The 18,767-nt window shown below is 48.6% G+C and overlaps 1 protein-coding gene and 1 long non-coding RNA gene across 2 annotated transcripts; both read left to right on the forward strand.

The window, feature by feature from the left end:
* Positions 1 to 563: 563 nt before the first annotated feature.
* USP11 (ubiquitin specific peptidase 11) lies at positions 564 to 16,785 on the forward strand. The gene is given in 25 exon segments (XM_033201969.1): positions 564 to 733; positions 736 to 895; positions 7,333 to 7,442; positions 7,612 to 7,742; positions 8,055 to 8,172; positions 8,567 to 8,712; positions 8,855 to 8,916; positions 9,042 to 9,144; positions 9,544 to 9,717; positions 9,811 to 9,832; positions 9,835 to 9,906; positions 9,909 to 9,961; positions 10,690 to 10,914; positions 11,047 to 11,130; positions 11,235 to 11,329; positions 11,806 to 11,939; positions 11,942 to 12,011; positions 12,911 to 12,963; positions 13,095 to 13,337; positions 13,430 to 13,500; positions 13,784 to 13,932; positions 15,496 to 15,645; positions 15,728 to 15,843; positions 16,067 to 16,155; positions 16,249 to 16,785. Coding segments are annotated over 25 exon segments (2,910 nt in total). The 5' UTR covers positions 564 to 591; the 3' UTR covers positions 16,387 to 16,785.
* On the forward strand, positions 1,242 to 3,863 carry LOC117078385. Its single transcript, XR_004434987.1, has 2 exons — positions 1,242 to 1,579; positions 3,302 to 3,863. It is a non-coding gene; the product is annotated as an uncharacterized LOC117078385 (long non-coding RNA).
* Positions 16,786 to 18,767: the final 1,982 nt, after the last annotated feature.

The following is an 18,767-nucleotide window of genomic DNA, read 5'->3' on the forward strand; positions in this document are numbered from 1 at the left end:
AATGTTTGACCTGGTGTTTAAGGTCACAGCTCTGGAACTAGATTTCTCAAGTTTAAACTGCAGCTCCACCACTTATTAGCTGAGGGACGTTTCTGGTACTCAAGAGTCCAGTTGTTACCCATGGGTGATAAGGACAGCACCTGCTGCCTGAGGCTACTATTTTAGTCCAACAAAGCACTTAAACTGGGCGGACAGTTAGTTTAGTTATGATTGCTATGACTCCAACAAACATAGGGCCTGGGGCTAACTTGCCTTCAACACCTTGTCTAGTGAATAAATCTAGTTCAGGAAGAGAAACAATGACCCGCAGGCCTAGGTGGGTCTCTGGAGGTGGAAACCTCTTTTGCATTGGGTTTGATGGTTAAGGGTAGTACAATGAAGGGCATTCTGATCAGGCTAACAAAAACGCTGCTCCCAGGGTAGGAGTCCTCGTCCACTTCGGGAACCTCAGCCTCCACTTTCCATGCCACCTGTGCCCTAACTCTACAGGGTGTTGGAACCCCACAAGGCACTTTTGTCTTTCTTGGTTCCCACTGAAGATTTTACCCCACCTAGCCCTTCGACGCGTCTGTGCGCGGGGCCATTTCCAATATGGCAGAAGCCCCGCGACTGTTTGGGGGGCTCTGCTTCCGTTTCCGGGACCAGAATCCGGAAGTGGCTGTTGAGGGGCGTCTTCCAATCTCGCACAGCTGCGTTGGCTGTAGAGGAGAACGGACAGCGATGGCGACGGTCGCAGCAATCCAGCTGCTGCTGCGGCGGCTGTGGCGGCGGCGGTGGCGGTGGCTGAGGATAGAGAGCCACAGCGCGAGGAGCTGCCAGGCCTAGACAGCCAGTGGCGCCAGATAGAAAACGGCGAGAGTGGGCGAGAACGTCCACTGCGGGCCGGCGAAAGCTGGTGAGGCTGGGCTGCGGTGAAGCCTCGGCAGAGGGGACGGTGGGGGCATTGACAACCGCTGGAGATTCGGCGGCCTAGGGCCGCGGGAAAGCTGCTGCGGGGTCCGGGGGCGGGGGAGTGGCCGGCGGGACAGCGGGCTAAAGGGGCGGGGAAGTGCCTTTGAATGAATCGCAACGTCTGGAAAAGGGGCGGGGCCTGTGTGGTGCAGTCTGACGCCTGAGAACAAAATGGGGTGTTGTGGTGAGACCGGTTTCAGCCCTGGAGGTGGGGCCGGGCCTGCGTAGTGAAACTGCGTAGGAACCTGGGAAGAAGGTGGGTTCTGCGACATAAGGCGGGGGCGCGGCCTGCGCTGCGTAATGCAACTTTTGGGGGCGGGGAGCGGGCTCCGATTGCTCCGGGGCGGCTGGGAACGAGGCGAGCTTTGTGACGTCAGCAGAAGAGCGGGACCGAGCCGAACGGTCCGAGGGAGGGAGCGGGGACCTGCGTGGGGGAGGAGCCTGGAGCCTGGGAACGAGGTTAGGTTGCTGACGTGAGCCGAGGGGCGTGCTCTGAGGCCGAGGGACGACAGTGGAGGGGAGGTGGTGTCTATAAGGCGGAAAATGGCGCCTGCGAGTAAGCAAAGTTTATAACGCGCAGAGGTTTTTTATTCTGGCAGAAGCCTTCCCGAGTGGAGAGAACGTGCAGGTGATTAGCACGGGAGGGGCCTTCCATGTTCAATTGATTTTCTGTCTTGGTACTGTTTTGTTTTTAGAATCAAGAAAAAGTCGTTTTTTAAAAAACCGATAATTTGATAAATCGGCTTGTTTTACTGATTTCTTGCCAAACAGTGCTTCTTGAGATTACTGCTTCGGGTTCATTTTATTTCTGGCCGAATTGCATCTGGTTTTTTAATTGTGAAATACGTAAGACCTAAGAAGATTATATAAAACATTTACGCAGCCCGGATTGACGAACATCCTTTTAAAATAAACGGCTACACTCTTCAAAAATGTCAGGGTCGTGAAAGACAAAGGCTGAAGAACTGTTCTAAATTGAAGGAATTAATGCGATTTAACGAGTCATGATAACTAAATGGCACCATGTGATCCTCGATTGGATCCTGGAACAGAAAAAAAAATAAATTATTTTAAAAATCAATTTTTTATCATAAGATTATTTTTGTCTTTTACTGTAAAAGGCAATGGAAACATCGGTGAAATTTTATTAAAGTGGGTAGATATTAGTACTACTAATTTCTTAATTGTGATCATTGTGGCATGAAAAATAATACCCTTGTTTATAGGAAATGCTGAAAAATTTAGGGATAAGAACTCATTGTGTAAGCAGTTTATTCTCAAATGCCTGAAAAATTCGCATATATAAATTTATATATGGTGAGGGGAAAGGGGAAATTGGGGAGATGTTGGTCAAAGGATACAACATTTCAGTTAGATAAGAAGAATAAGTTCAGATCTATTGTACAACTATAGTTAATAAATTCATTGTATACTTGAAAATTGCTGAGAGAAGATTTTACATGTTCTACCACCCCCCAGAAAATGATAAGTATGTGAGGTAATGGATGTGTTAATTGCCTTGACTTAGTCATTCCACAATGTATACATAAGTCAAAACTTCATGCTGTACACCATAAATATATACGACTTTTGTCCATTTTAAAATAAATAAAAATACCAAAAAAGAATGCATGTAAAGAAACGATTGAGCAAATGGGTAAAATATTAGATCTGGAGGATCTGGATGTAGGACATGTGGGATTCTCTGTATTATTTTTGCCATTTTTCTCAATCTATTTCAAAGTTTAAAAATTAAATAATAAATAAAAACGTGTGAATTCACCACCCAGGTTAAGATTCAGAACACTATCTTGAGAAATCCTTCTTTGCCCCTCCCAGATGGAAATTCCCCTCCTTGCTCCATGGGAAACTGTTATCCTGAATTTTGAGTTAACAGTCTCTTCTTTTCTTTAATGTTTGACCACAACTGTATGCATCCTAAGTAGTATGTATTGTCTAAGCTTTCACTTCATACATATATGAAATATATATATAAAATTCTACTGGATGCATACTGTGAGCCCTTCTCTTCCTGTCGGGTGATACATGGTATCCACATGACATCATTGGTGATGTTAACCTTGATCACTTGGTTATGGTAGTGTTGGCCAGGTTTCTCAACTGTAAAAGTACCATTTTCCTCTTTACATATGCAATAATTGTTTTTAAAACATGTATCATGTCCAACGATTCCTCAAAATACTCCTAACAGCTTCCCATCTCTTGCAACGTAGATGCTAAAATCCTTACAATGAATTGTAAGGCTTTATGAAGCTGATGTCCAGCTTTTATTCTGAGGTCTTCCCAGATCTCTCCTCTGATTACGCACTCCCTCTCTGTCTCCATCCAGGCCGGCCATATTGGACTCTTGCTGTTCCTCAAACACATCTAATCTTAGGGCTTTTTCGAGTGAGGTTTACTCACTACAGAGTTCTTTAATAACCACACCAGTGAAATGCGTATCTCTGTTACTGGGGAGATGAGTTGAGATTTTCCAGATCGGGAATACAAACCCAAGCCGTGTTTTTCTGCCATTACGTCATACCTTTCCTGCAAGAAAAAGCCTCATTTCATCCTGAGAATAAACAAAATAACCACAATGTTTTATAACCCATTTGAAGATGTTCAAAAGGGCCTTGAGGCTTTGGTCCTTGCCTCTTCCTACCTTTGTGGCCTTGTGATTGTGTCACTGGTAGATAGGACATTACATCCTGTCATCCTTGACAATACCCTTTAAAATTACCCCGCCAGTACTACATTTTCTTTTGGGATGATGAAATATTTTGGAACTAGGGAGAGGTTGTGGTTATACAACATTGTGAATGTTCTAAATGCCACTGAATTGTTCACTTTAAGATGGTTAATGTTATGTTATGTGAATTTCACCTCATTAAAAAAATTACCACACAAGTGTTGGTTCAGTGTTGAAGCCGGTTTGTCTCTGCTGTCATGGGTATTATCATGAAGCATTTTTGCTAAACTCCACTTTGTTAATGCTTCTCTATTTAGATAAGAGCAAAGCATCTCAAGGTTCTTTATTGCTGTCCATTTTCCATTTTATAGGTGTTTGCTGAAGTGGCTAGGATATATGTGTTTATAAAGCATTTTGAAATCATGGACTAACCCCAAATCATATATCTTGTATCAGTATTAATATTTACACCTTCTGTCTTTTGTCAGCTGTTAGATTTGGGTGAGAGTAGTTAATTAATTTGGTAATCACAACTGAATTAATTTCTGGGAGAAGCTTATGTTTTAAGGCAAATTCAAATCTGTAATAATATAGCCTCCTTGGAAATTTTCACTTTTTCCTTTTTGGGATGAACCATCTTCAAACACAAATCAGACACAAGAGAAAACTAGAAGAGAGAAATAAAGAATTGTTTAGTGACTTTTTTCCATAAGCACATATTTCATATCATTTCAACAAATTTGAGGAAGCACAAATAAACTTAAGTGACTTTAGCAAGATCAGTTGTACCTGTATATACTGGCAACAAGAAACTAGAAAATTAAATTGTATTATACCATTTATGATAGGATCTAAAAAATTTAATTACCCAGCTGTAAATATAATAATTTGGGTGTTATTGGTACAGACCATGACACCTTGTTGTGACTGCCACCTGGCCTGACAGAGATTGTGAGACATCCTGATATCAGAGATGTTACAATGATTTTTTTAAAGTGTCTTTGACTTGAAGCAATATGGTAATAATATTCTGTGAAAAATTATGTAAAACGTCAGTCCTCTATGAAATCTATAGAAATTCAGCCTGTGGCCAGGTCTGGAAGTTTTGCTTACCACTGTACAGAGTGATTTTAATGTTAATTTTTGTTCAAAATCTGCTTTTAAAAGGAAGTTGAGCAATTCCTACCTTTGCATTGGAAGGTACTGTTAACTATAGCTTTACTGAACAAATTAATTTCATAGACTGGCTACGGAGGCAAGTAAAGCCACAAAGCGTGGATGGTGGTGTGTGTGGTGCAGGGTTGGGTTTGAGCACTGAGCCACCGGCACAGAAGGATTTGTTTCCCTGGTGTGAGTGATATGGCAGGGTCTGTGGGGGTCAGTGCAGCAAAAAAACAAACAAAACCAACAAAAAACTCACAGAAATGTTTGCCTATCCAGGTGACTTGTGACTATTCTAAGATTTATCTGTCCCTCCATCCTCCCACCTCTCTGATCCTTTCATAAACAAGGGAAAGTGACATTTTAAAGAATCACGTTAATGAGGTTAAATTGGGAGAATCACTTGAACCCGGGAGGCAGAAGTCGCAGTGAGCTGAGATTGTGCCACTGCACTCCAGCCTGGGCGACAGAGCAAGACTCTGTCTCAAAAAATTATGATAATAATAGGTTAAATTGCTGGAAAACCAACCAATATAATGTTATATGTATTTCATCAAATTTGGTTATTTTTTAAAAAGCATTTATTTGAGGCTGCTCAATATTTGGGATAGCCTTTTATGTGTCAGAAATGCCATAGTAGAACAGGTGTATGTGTTTGTGTGTGTTCAGGCAGGAGGAGGTTTATGTCTGTGAGCTTTTATGTCCAAGCCCTGAAGTCCAAGCTGTCAGAATAATGACAGCTAAAATTCATTTAGCACTTACTATATGTCAAGTATTTTCCACTCTTCAGGATTTCTCACAAAGGCAGATTTCAATATAGTTCTAAATGGTTATCCTTATAGTACATATAAGTTTCACCTTTAAAAGAGAGCTAGTTGAACTGTATACTGAAAAATGGTTGATGGTAAGTTTTATGTTACGTGTTTTTATCACAGTTTTTTTTTTTTTTTTTTTTTTTTTGAGACGGAGTGGCTGGAGTGCTGTGGTGCAATCTCGGCTCACTGCAGGCTCCGCCTCCCGGGTTCACGCCATTCTCCTACCTCAGCCTCCCAAGTAGCTGGGACTACAGACGCCTGCCACCACGCCCGGCTAACTTTTTGTATTTTTAGTAGAGACGGGGTTTCACCGTGTTAGCCAGGATGGTCTCGATCTCCTGACCTCGTGATCCGCCCACCTCAGCCTCCCAAAGTGCTGGGATTACAGGCGTGAGCCACTGCGCCCAGCCTTTATCAAAATTTTAAGAGAACCATATGCTCAGAAATTTATTATAAAGCCAAAATAAATTCTAAATTAAAAAATGAACCATAGCAATATGCAGTTCTTTTTTTTTCTTTCTTATTTTATTTTTTTTTTATTTTTATTTTTTTGAGACAGAGTCTTGCTCTGTCCCCCAGGCTGGAGTGCAGTGGCCGGATCTCAGCTCACTGCAAGCTCCGCCTCCTGGGTTTATGCCATTCTCCTGCCTCAGCCTCCCGAGTAGCTGGGACTACAGGCGCCCGCCACCTCGCCTGGCTAGTTTTTTTTTTATATATATTTTTAGTAGAGACGGGGTTTCACCGTGTTAGCTAGGATGGTCTTGATCTCCTGACCTCGTGATCCGCCCGTCTCGGCCTCCCAAAGTGCTGGGATTACAGGCTTGAGCCACCGCACCCGGCCTCTTTCTTTTTTTTTTGAGATGGAGTCTCGCTGTGTCGCACAGGCTGGAGTGCAGTGGTGCAATCTCGGCTCACTGCAACTTCTGCCTCCAGGGTTCAAGCGATTCTCGTACCTCTGCCTCCCAAGTAGCTGGGATTACAGGCACGTGCCACCACGCCTGGCTAATTTTTTGTATTTTTAGTAGAGACGGTTTCGCCATGTCAGCCAGGCTGGTCTTGAACTCCTGACCTCAGGTGATCCACCAACCTTGACCTCCCAAAGTGCTGGGATTACTGGCGTGAACCACTGTGCCCTGTCTTTTTTTTTTTATTTTGTTTTTCATTATGCAGTTTTTGAAGGAAAACTTTATGGTTCTTTTTAGCATTTTAAATTCTTTGCTCCTTTTAAGCAGATTTTCATGATTTATCAATCCAGTTCTTAGCTGAAGAATTATGCTTCCATTGATATATCCTTTAGAAACAAACACGTAATGAATGGCTAAAGCCTTATAAAATTAGCTGCAGATGGCAGATATCTTGAGCCTGACTTAACGGGTTATCCCACAGACTAATTCAAATGAATTATCTTTTATTCTAGAATAAAACCTCATGTTTCCTAGCACTATAAGTATGGACTTTTTGTTGGTTTGTTTGCCATTGTTGAGCACATTTTCTGTTTTTAATCAGATTTCTTTTTTAATACTAAGAAGTAATCTAACATACAAATCTGAGCTTCACTGAATAAATGTTGCTTCTAATTTATTTTTATATGATGCTGAAACTTTTCATCTTAAATTATAATGTGTCGATACTTTCAGTCTGATGGGCATGGGAAGTTGTATAGCTAACCCTCAGCTACCCATGTAATACCCTTGTTACCTGTCTGGGCCCCAGGTTCCTTGTGGAGAAGCACTGGTATAAGCAGTGGGAGGCATACGTGCAGGGAGGGGACCAGGACTCCAGCACCTTTCCTGGCTGCATCAACAATGCCGCACTCTTTCAAGGTACAAGGCCTCTGCCTCCTCCTCATCTCAGCCCTGGAGTTCTTTTCCCTTCCATCCCTACAGATGATCATAAGCCTATTCTGTGTGCTAGGTCACTGGTGGGGTGGCCAGAATTATTTGTCAGTTTCCTTGCTAATTCTCCTCTGCCATCTCCACCCCCGCCCCACAGATGAGATAAACTGGCGCCTCAAGGAGGGACTGGTGGAAGGCGAGGATTATGTGCTGCTCCCAGCAGCTGCTTGGCATTACCTGGTCAGCTGGTATGGTCTAGAGCATGGCCAGCCACCCATTGAACGCAAGGTATAGTGGATGGGGAGGGTGCATGGTGGGGAGTGGGTAGTAAGAAAGCCTTGTAGGCCCAGCATGGGTCCAGATCCTTGTATGCTGGGTAGGTACACATATGTCTGCTCTCTTCCCCCTCCTAGTTCATCATACAGGTATCTTTGTGTGTCTGCTGTGTGTGTTCCCCTGTGTGGCTCCCTTTACAGACCATTGTATATGTGTGTGTGTATGCTATGTGTGTAAAGCAGAGTGTGTGCTCCTCTTAGCTTAGAGGTCATAGCGCCGTGTCTGTGTGGGTACACCTGTGTCTGCACCCCTCTACCCTTACAGGTCATAGAGCTGCCCAACATCCAGAAAGTCGAAGTGTACCCAGTAGAACTGCTGCTTGTCCGGCACAATGATTTGGGCAAATCTCACACTGTTCAGTTCAGCCATACCGATTCTATTGGTGAGTCTGAGGGTCACAGAATGGGTTGGTGTTCTAGCTACTGGTCCCAGCTCAGTGACTTGAGGATGCATAGAATTAAGCTGTAACTGACTGAGAAGGCACTGGTCAGACTTTGGAAGACCCAGAAGGCATTGGCTAAATTGGGTGGAGGCACTGAGGGGATCTCCTAGAGTCCTGAGGGTATGTGAGCTACATTCCAGTGGCTTACATGGTGTGGCAGAGGGTATTTGCTGGAAGTCTCCAGTCTGGAGTTGTGGGCCAGTCATTTGGAGACTGATGGAGGACACAGGTATTGGGCAAGCATGTGAGGTCTGTAGGGATGTCAGGTATGCCCAGATGAATCGATCATTTGGGTCTCACAAAGATCTTGAATGCACTCCATCACCCTGCACAGGCCTGGTATTGCGCACAGCTCGGGAGCGGTTTCTGGTGGAGCCCCAGGAAGATACGCGGCTTTGGGCCAAGAACTCAGAAGGCTCTTTGGATAGGTTGTATGACACACACATTACGGTTCTTGATGCGGCCCTTGAGACTGGGCAGGTAAGGATGGGGGAGGGCTTTTCTGTTCAGGTGAACTGGCAGATAGATTCATCTGGCAGTACTCAGGTTGGGGGAAATTAAGGCTAGGTACCCATAATGTTCTCCGTTAATACCTTTTCTTCTTTCTCTTTCTCCAACCCAGTTGATCATCATGGAGACCCGCAAGAAAGATGGCACTTGGCCCAGCGCACAGCTGCATGTCATGTGAGCCCTTGGGGTATCTGGTCCAGAGCGGGGGCGTCCCACAGTAGGCAAAATGATTTAGCCCATGAGCACATTGCACCCCCATGCAGCAGGCCCTCAGCTGACAGTTTCTCATCCAACCCCAGGAACAACAACATGTCGGAAGAGGATGAGGACTTCAAGGGCCAGCCAGGCATCTGTGGCCTCACCAATCTGGGCAACACATGCTTCATGAACTCAGCCCTGCAGGTTGGGCCATTATAGTTGTGTCTGGCACAGCCATGGGGTTGGGCTTGAGAGCTAAGGATTGGGGACAGAGCTGGGGTCCTAAGGGGACTACAGGGCAAGGGGTCAGGCTGAAAGCTAAGGCCCCCACAAGTCTGAAATGACACGTCCACATTCATTCCTGAACTATCAGCCTCTTCTTCCAGCTTGTCCTTGTTTTCCCTCTTCTCTCCCCTGCTTTCACGTTCTTCCTTCTCGTGAAATCCTAATGCCTTCTCTCCCTACTCTCCTGCTCCTCTCTCTCCTCCCTTCCCCTTCTCTCCCATTTTCCTCTCTCTTCCCTCCTGGCTTCTTTTTCTGTATCCTCACTTTGAACCTTCTGTCTCCCCTCTGCCTCATTCACCTGACCCCTGGCCCCTGCAGTGCCTCAGCAATGTGCCACAGCTCACCGAGTACTTCCTCAACAACTGCTACCTGGAGGAGCTCAACTTCCGCAACCCACTGGGCATGAAGGGTGAGATTGCAGAGGCCTATGCAGACCTGGTGAAGCAGGCGTGGTCTGGCCACCACCGCTCCATCGTGCCACATGTGTTCAAGGTGTGGCTCAACCCTGGCATCCCTGACCCCCTACTTCTCTCGGCTCTCCTGATCCCTCTCACTCTGATGACCCTACCCATCTTCTTAGAACAGGTCGGCCATTTTGCGTCCCAATTCTGGGCTACCAGCAGCATGACTCTCAGGAGTTGCTGTCATTCCTCCTGGACGGGCTGCATGAGGACCTTAATCGGGGAAGAAGAAGGAGTATGTGGAGCTGTGTGATGCTGCTGGGCGACCGGATCAGGTAGGCTGCCCCCGCATTTGCAGTCCCATTAACACCACTAAGGCCTCTGCCTCGGGATTTTCTGGCCTCCCTGGGATACTAACACAGCACCATTTTCTGTTAAGTTCCTCTACCCTGACGTCAACTCCAGCTTCACTCCTTTTTTTTTTTTTTTTTTTTTTTTTTTTTTTTTTTTTTTTTTTTTTTTTTTGAGACGGAGTCTCGCTCTGTCGCCCGGGTGGAGTGCAGTGGCCGGATCTCAGCTCACTGCAAGCTCCGCCTCCCGGGTTTACGCCATTCTCCTGCCTCAGCCTCCCGAGTAGCTGGGACTACAGGCGCCGCCACCTCGCCCGGCTAGTTTTTTGTATTTTTTTAGTAGAGACGGGGTTTCACCGTGTTAGCCAGGATGGTCTCGATCTCCTGACCTCGTGATCCGCCCGTCTCGGCCTCCCAAAGTGCTGGGATTACAGGCTTGAGCCACCGCGCCCGGCCAATCCAGCTTCACTCCTAACCTTAGTTCCAATACCGTATCTGCTGCCACACTCAACCCAGAGTGAACCCCAGCCCAGTCTCATGCCCTAAATACCCCCAGTCTTGACCGTGAACATAGTCTCCGTGTATCCCTAGCTGGAGCTCTGCCTCTGGACTTTAGCAGTGGCCTTCCCCTTCACCCCATTTGAATGTAGCCCAAGGCATGATTTCCTCCTACCCTGGGCAAGCCCCACCACCCACCGTGACACTATCAACAGGAGGTGGCACAGGAGGCGTGGCAAAACCACAAACGGCGGAACGATTCTGTGATCGTGGACACTTTCCATGGCCTCTTCAAGTCCACGCTGGTGTGCCCCGATTGTGGCAACGTATCTGTGACCTTCGACCCCTTCTGCTACCTCAGTGTTCCACTGCCTATCAGCCACAAGAGGGTCTTGGAGGTCTTCTTTATCCCCATGGATCCGCGCCGCAAGCCAGAGCAGGTGTGGGGCAGTGGGGGCCTGGGGACATGATGAGGGACACGCAGAGTTTGATTAGCTGCCATAGCTCAAGGCTTCCTGCATTAACTCACCACAAGCCCTTTTGGTCTTTTGTGGATACTGTTTCTCCCTTAGCACCGGCTCGTGGTCCCCAAGAAAGGCAAGATCTCGGATCTGTGTGTGGCTCTCTCCAAACACACTGGCATCTCGCCAGAGAGGGTGAGACTGCAGAAGGAGGCTGGATGGGATTCTGGGGCAAGGAGGCAGGAGGGCCTGGGGAGGCCATGCAGACTAACAGCCCCCTCTCTGTATCCCATTCCTAGATGATGGTGGCTGATGTCTTCAGTCACCGCTTCTATAAGCTCTATCAGCTGGAGGAGCCTCTGAGCAGCATCTTGGACCGCGATGATATCTTCGTGTGAGTGGGGATGACGTGGAGATGGCAGTCCCTCAGGAACTTGGTCCACTTCCTTTTGTATGGTCTTGCCTTAACCACCTTCTCTCTTCCCTGCTCTGCCTCATTCACTGGGCACCTGCCCTGCGCAGAGCTTCAGCCACGTGCCTTGGGAGGCTGAGGCAGGAGAATGGCGTGAACTGGAGGGGCGGAGTTTGCAGTGAGCCGAGATCATGCCACTGCACTCCAGCCTGGACAGCAGGTTGAAACTCCATCTCAAAAATAAATGAAGGAATGAAAGAAAGAAAGAAAGAGAGAGAGAGAGAGAGAGAGAGGAGAGAGAGGGAGAGAGAGAGAGGAAGAAAGGAAGAAAGGAAAGAAAGAAAGAAAAGAAAGAAAAGTACTTTCAGGCTGTGAGGATGAGTGGGTGGGGCAGCCACGGCAGAGTTAGGGACTCTCTGGGGGCCTGATCAGGTGTGCCTGCTCTCCACCCCCCACAGCTATGAGGTGTCAGGTCGCATTGAGGCCATCGAGGGCTCGAGAGAGGACATCGTGGTTCCTGTCTACCTGCGGGAACGCACCCCTGCCCGTGACTACAACAATTCCTACTATGGCCTGATGCTTTTTGGGCACCCCTCCTGGTATCAGTGCCCCGGGACCGCTTCACCTGGGAGGGCCTGTATAACGTCCTGATGTACCGGCTCTCGTAAGTGTCCTCTTCCCCAGGGGCGGGGGTGGTGGGGTCTGAACTCCAACTTGGGTGTTTAGCTGCTTGTTTGACACCTCCCCTGCAACAAACGAAAGACAGTCCAAACTTTACATGGTCATAGAAGAACTTGTAGGGCTTTTTCTGTCTCTAGACCTCTGGCTTTGCTACTGCCTCTCTTGGGTGCTAGGGATACAGAGGTGGACAAGATGCACAAAACACAGACAACTTCATCTTGTCTTCAGTTGTCTCTCCTGGGGTCAGTTGTCCTTCCTGGGAGAGTCTTGGTCTTTTGTCTTTTTGCTGACAAATTTTCATTGTGCCAAAAATCTACAGTCTTTACCGTGGCACACAAAACACTGTGTTATCAGAATTCTAGCCCCTCATCTTGCACTCAGAAGTCACTCCTTAGAGGCCTTCCCTGATGGAAGTTACAGCTGGCATGTGCCTGTCTAGCAGTGGCTTATTAGACTAAAAGTCCACGCTCCACACACTTTTTTTTTTTTTTTTTTTTTGAGATGGAGTCTTGCTCTGTTGCCCAGGCTGGAGTGCAGTGGCACAATCTGGTTCACTGCAACCTCCATCTCCTGGATTCAAGCAATTCTCCTGCCTCAGCCTCCCAAATAGCTGAGATTACAGCCGTGCGCCACCACGCCCAGCTAATCACACTCCACACCGCTGACTGGGACACAAGTTCCTTTATTCTCAGGCCACTGCTGACAGCCTTGGCCTCTTCGTGCATTTACGCATCACCCCCTCAGCCCTCTCACACCTCAAATTCAGAATGGTTTACGTGTGGGTCTACCAATGGCTTCCCATTATCATCTAAGTAAAATCCTGGGGTCTATCCCCACTGTCCTTGTACCCCTGCCTTGGGAGTCTCCTCTGCTCTGTTGCAGACGCTATGTGACCAAACCCAACTCAGATGATGAGGACGATGGGGATGAGAAAGGTGAGGGGGCTAACAGTCAGTGGGCGGGGGCTCTGGGTTAGGTCTGACCCACACGGGGTTCGTCTAGGTGTGCATTGCAGCTTAGCACTTGAGGCTCACACCTTCCCATCTCTGACATCCTCCTGTCCTAGAAGATGACGAAGAGGATAAAGATGACATCCCTGGGCCCTCAACTGGGGGCAGCCTCCGAGACCCTGAGCCAGAGCAGGCTGGGCCCAGCTCTGGAGTCACGAACAGGTGCCCATTCCTCCTGGACAATTGCCTTGGCACATCTCAGTGGCCCCCAAGGCGACGGCGCAAGCAGCTATTCACCCTGCAGACGGTGAACTCCAATGGGACCAGTGACCGCACAACCTCCCCTGAAGAAGTCCATGGTATTCTCCTTTGGCTATCAGTGAGGGCTGGGGAGGCCGGAGGGGAGATTTCCTGGCAGCAGGAACCATGACCATCTCTCCCTCGCCCCCAGCTCAGCCATACATTGCTATTGACTGGGAGCCAGAGATGAAGAAGCGTTACTATGACGAGGTAGAGGCTGAGGTAAATGAGATCCCAGGGATGGGGGGTACTTTCAGCTCTTGCCCCTCAACTCGTCGTACGTCCTCCCCACAACTCCTCCAGCTGGGAACAGAGCCAAGAGATCCAGGTCGAGCCTGGTCTTGGGGCCTGAACACCTACTGAGAGCTCCAGGGCCTGAGGTTCCTAGCTTCAAAGTCGGTGCTCTGACCCACTCGGTGTGTGTCTCCCCTCCTGGGCCCCTACTCCCCATTTCTCCACCCGTCCTCACACCCGGCCACCTGGCCGTCTGCTCACCCAACCCTAGGGCTACGTGAAGCATGACTGCGTTGGGTACGTGATGAAGAAGGCTCCCGTGCGGCTGCAGGAGTGCATTGAGCTCTTCACCACTGTGGAGACCCTGGAGAAGGAAAACCCTGGTGAGGGCCAGAGCGGGGCCTGTGTGGGGTTTCATTGGTGGCACTACTATATTTAGCTTTTTTTTTTGTTTTTTTTTTCCGAGACAGAATCTGGCTCTGTCACCCAGACTGAAGTGCAGTGGCACAATCTCGGCTCGCTGCAACCTCTGCCTCCCAGGATCAAGCAGTTCTCCTGCCTAAGCCTCCTGAGTAGCTGGGATTATAGGCACCCGTTACCATGCCTGACTAGTTTTTGTATTTTTAGTAGAAACAGGTTTCACCATGTTGGCCAGGCTGGTCTCGAACTCCTGACCTCAGGTGATCTTGTCTTCATCTTGTCTTCAGTTGTCTCTTTCAAAGTGCTGGACACTTCCAAAGTGCTGGAATTACAGGCGTGAGCCACCGCATCCAGCCTATATTTAGCTTTTAAATATATCTCTCGCCTCCCTCCTCCATGCTCAAACCTTTCCTGCTACCCTGGCCACCGATCCCCTGAGCAGACTCCTACCCCAGAGCCTTGACCTGGGCTGTTCCTTCTCCGGGAATGTTGTTTCCCAATGATCTATAGGACTTCACTCCTTATGATGCTCAGGTCTCCGATCAAACATGACCTCATCAGAGAGACCTCCTCTGACTACCCTGTTAAAAATCACCCTTCCCCACCATCCCCCTCCATCCCCTCTCTGTGCTCTTTTCTTCCTAGCCAAGCATTACTTTCTAGCTCTGCGATGCCACTTGATGTGATGTCTTCTATCCCCTTTTGTGTTATTTGTCATCGTTACAGTCAACTCCTTGAGGGTGAAGACTTAAGTTCACTGTGTGTTGCTTCTACCTGTTTATAATAGTGTTGAGTGTTCGGTTCATGCTCAGTAGGCACTTGCAGAATAAACAAAAGAGAACCAAAACCATACTCTCTAGTCTCAGAAATAAGAGCAGCATGTCCGTGGAGCAGAAATGGAACAAAAATACAAAATAGTTCCAAAGGGTTAAACAAGCAATCAATAAATACTGCTGAATGAACGAATGACTAAAATATGAAGAGAGGAAACTAGGAGGATAGAGGTGGGCTCTAAAATAAGACTAGCATCTCATGGAGCAGAAATCAAACAAAAATGCAAACAGTAGTATGAGCGCATATAGAAAAGACAATCAGTAAGCACTTGACGAGTGAGTGAAAGGATTTTAACAGGAACAGAGCAAACTAGAATACTTGATGGGCTAATAGTAAGAGCAGTGTCTCTGTGAGCCAGACATGGCACATGAGAGGCAGTACAAAGGGCACACAGTAGGTGCTCAGAAAGTCTGTTTTGTCTGGGCATGCTGGCTCATGCCTGTCATCCCAGCACTTTGGGAGGCCGAGACAGGTGGATCACCTGAGGTCAGCCTGACCAACATGGCGAAACCCTGTCTCTATTAAAAATACAAGAATTAGCCGAGCATGGTGGTGCATGCCTGTAATTCCAGCTACTCGGGAGGCTAAGGCAGGAGAATCCCTTGAACCCAGGAGGAGGAGGCTGCAGTGATCCAAGATCGCGCCACTGTACTCCAGCCTGGGCAACAGAGCGAGTCTCTGTCTCAAAAAAAGAAAAAGTCCATTTGCTGACTTGGGCTCTGTCTGTAGGTACTGCCCCTCCTGCAAGCAGCACCAGCTGGCCACCAAGAAGCTGGACCTGTGGATGCTGCCGGAGATTCTCATCATCCACCTGAAACGCTTTTCCTACACCAAGTTCTCCCGAGAGAAGCTGGACACCCTCGTGGAGTTTCCTATCCGGTCAGGGGCCAGGGAGAGGATGGCTGGGGGAAGGCAGGGAAAGGAGGGGGTATACCAGTATTAACCCTTTCCCCACCCACAGGGACCTGGACTTCTCTGAGTTTGTCATCCAGCCACAGAATGAGTCGAATCCAGAGCTGTACAAATACGACCTCATCGCGGTTTCCAACCATTATGGGGGCATGCGTGATGGACACTGTATGTGCCAGGCTGTGGGTGGGGCCTGCCGTGGGGGGCGATCAGGACACTATGTGCCAGGCTGTGGGTGGGGCCTGCTGGGGGGTGATCAGGACCTTCCCAGTGAGTGACTAGGGATGTGAGTCAGTGGTGAGGTTATCGTGGTGGGAGGAGTGACGGAGTGAATCTGGACACTTCTGAGAGGCAGGAAGGGTGGGTGAGGATAACTGTTCCTCCCTTTCAGACACAACATTTGCCTGCAATAAGGACAGCGGCCAGTGGCACTACTTTGATGACAACAGTGTCTCCCCTGTGAATGAGAATCAGATTGAGGTGTGACTTCCATCCTCCCTCGTCCCCTTCTTCCTTTCTGACTCCACCTTCCCACCCCTACAATCCACACTGACTCCTGTCCTCTCCCCACAGTCCAAGGCAGCCTATGTCCTCTTCTACCAACGCCAGGACGTGGCGCGACGCCTGCTGTCCCCGGCCGGCTCATCTGGCGCCCCAGCCTCCCCTGCCTGCAGCTCCCCACCCAGCTCTGAGTTCATGGATGTTAATTGAGAGCCCTGGGTCCTGCCACAGAAAAAAAAAAAAAAAAGCTCTCTCTGCAATCTCGCTTCTCGTGTCCTCCCCTCTTCTCTTATTCGTGTTAGGTGCCCCCGCCAGACATTGCAGGCTTAGTCGTGGCTACTGTTTTCCTGTGCCGCTGCATCGCTCTCTCCCAGGAAAGAACAGGTCGTGTCTCCTCCTGGCAGTGCGCGCCTCGCCTGTGTTTGCCCTTCCAGCAGTTGACCCTCCCTTGTAGTCTTTATTTATGGTCGTGCCCTTCCCTCTCCTCAGCCCAGAGTGTTCTGCGTGGGTGGTGATGGGGGTTCACCTGAACACAGAGTGTATTTTCTTATTGAGGACCTGTACCTTCTGCTGTCTGTGTGTATATATAAAGCGCCAGTCTGCTCCCCACTCAGCAGTGTGGTTTTTTCCTCCGTGGACTTAACTAAGCACCAGTTTTGTGCCTGTGTTCTGTGTTCTTATCAAAGGCCAGATGTGTGATGGGTGCAGCTCTGAGTGATTAGTGAGCACCAGCTGTGGGCTGGGTGCTGCTGTTCTAAGTGCTTTGAAAGCACCCTCTGTGTGCCAGGCACGATTGCAAGCACCAATGGCATGCCTAGTTTTTTCCAAAACATTTTCCAAATACTGATACGTAATCCTCACAACAATCTCATGCAAGAGTTGTTGTCGCCAGTTTCGGATGGGGATACTGAGGTACAGAGGTCACAGAATTGCTCACGGCCTGTCAGGAGGTCAGTATACCTCATGTGCTACCCTAGAGTCGGTGCCTGGAGGGGGTGCTTGGCTTGTCTGGACCCAGGACTGCTACTTAATCTGCAGACATGAGCTGCCCTACAGGCAATGTGGAAATGGAGCACATGGAACAGATGCATCCATGTGGGCAAATTTGTGGTTTGGGAACATAAAAATACTCTCAGGCCAGGTGCCACCTGTTATCTGAACACTTTGGGAGGCCAAGGCAGGAAGATCACTCGGGCCCTGGACGTTGAGGTTGCAGTGAGCTATGATCGTGCCACTGCACTCCAGTCTGGGCCACCGAGTAAGACCCCATCTCAGAAAAAAAAGGATGCTATTCCCCAGACCACCTCACAGACCCCCAGTAGTGACCTGTGAGATTTTTGTCCCCCTGAGACCTCCTTTGGAGATGGTACATGCACTTGGCAGACCAGCCAACCTGCCAGGACAAATGTGCTGTGTATGTGTGGCCCCTGTTGTCAGCCCTTTCTCCCATCATGACCCCAGCTCCCACACCAGACAGGTTCCCTCCAACTTCACCCCAGACGACACTGAACACCTGCCCCAGGACCGACATAAATTAGCCATCCAACGCCTCACACTGATGGATGAAGGGAATCCTGATCGGTGGCAGCCGAGGGACCATTCCCATGGTCAGGGCCTCAACACTCCCTCCAGCCTTCTGCCTTTGCACTGGGTCTGGCCATACCCACTGTGAGGGTCACTCAGCCCCAGCATCGCCACCCACAAACCTCCCAGTCATTCTGCTGACACAGGCAGGAATCAAGGCAGTTGCTGTGAGGAGCCCAGCTCAAACTGACTTAGCAAAAGTAAGAACAGAAATACTAGTTTCAGGTATGACTGGATCCAGGAACTCAAAAGCTGTCATCGAAGGCTCATGAAGACCCTATGACTGAAGCACTACAATCAGTCACCCCATTTTGCAGATAAGGAAGCAGGCATAAAGAGCTAGGTGAGAATGGGCTCTAAGGGCTGGGCGCAGTGGCTCACACCTGTAATGCCAGCACTTTGGCAAGCCGAGGTGGGTGGATCACCTGAGGTCAGGAGTTCGAGACCAGCCTGGCCAGCATGGCAAAACCCCATCTCTACTAAAAATACAAAAGTTACCCAGGCATGGTGGCACACGCCTGTAATCCCAGCCACTCAGGAGGCTGAGGCAGGACAATTGCTTGAACCCAGGAGGCGGAGGCTGCAGTGATCCGAGATTGCGCCACTGCACTCCAGCCTGGGTGAGAGTGAGACTCTGTCACAACAAAAACAATGAACTGTAAGTACAGGAATGTCTCCTTACTGGTAATCAGTCCCAGACCAAGCCCACCCAAAGTAAATCCATTTGAAATAACTTCTCTGATCTAACCAGACATCTTGAATCAAGACCTGCCTAAGACTCGGGAGAAATAAGAGACAACTGGCTCACGCCTGTAATCCCAGCATTTTGGGAGGCCGAGGCAGGCAGATTACTTGAGGTCAGGAGTTTGAAACCAGCCTGTCCAACATGGCAAAACCCATCTCTACTAAAACTACAAAAATTAGCCAGTCATGGTGGCACGTGCCTGTAGTCCCAGCTACTGGGAGGGTGAGGCAGAATTGCTTGAACTGGGGAGGCGGAGGTTGCA

The sequence above is a fragment of the Trachypithecus francoisi genome, unplaced genomic scaffold (genome assembly GCF_009764315.1).
Source record: "Trachypithecus francoisi isolate TF-2019V2 unplaced genomic scaffold, Tfra_2.0 Lachesis_group6, whole genome shotgun sequence".
In the NCBI taxonomy this organism is placed as follows: Eukaryota; Metazoa; Chordata; class Mammalia; order Primates; family Cercopithecidae; genus Trachypithecus; species Trachypithecus francoisi.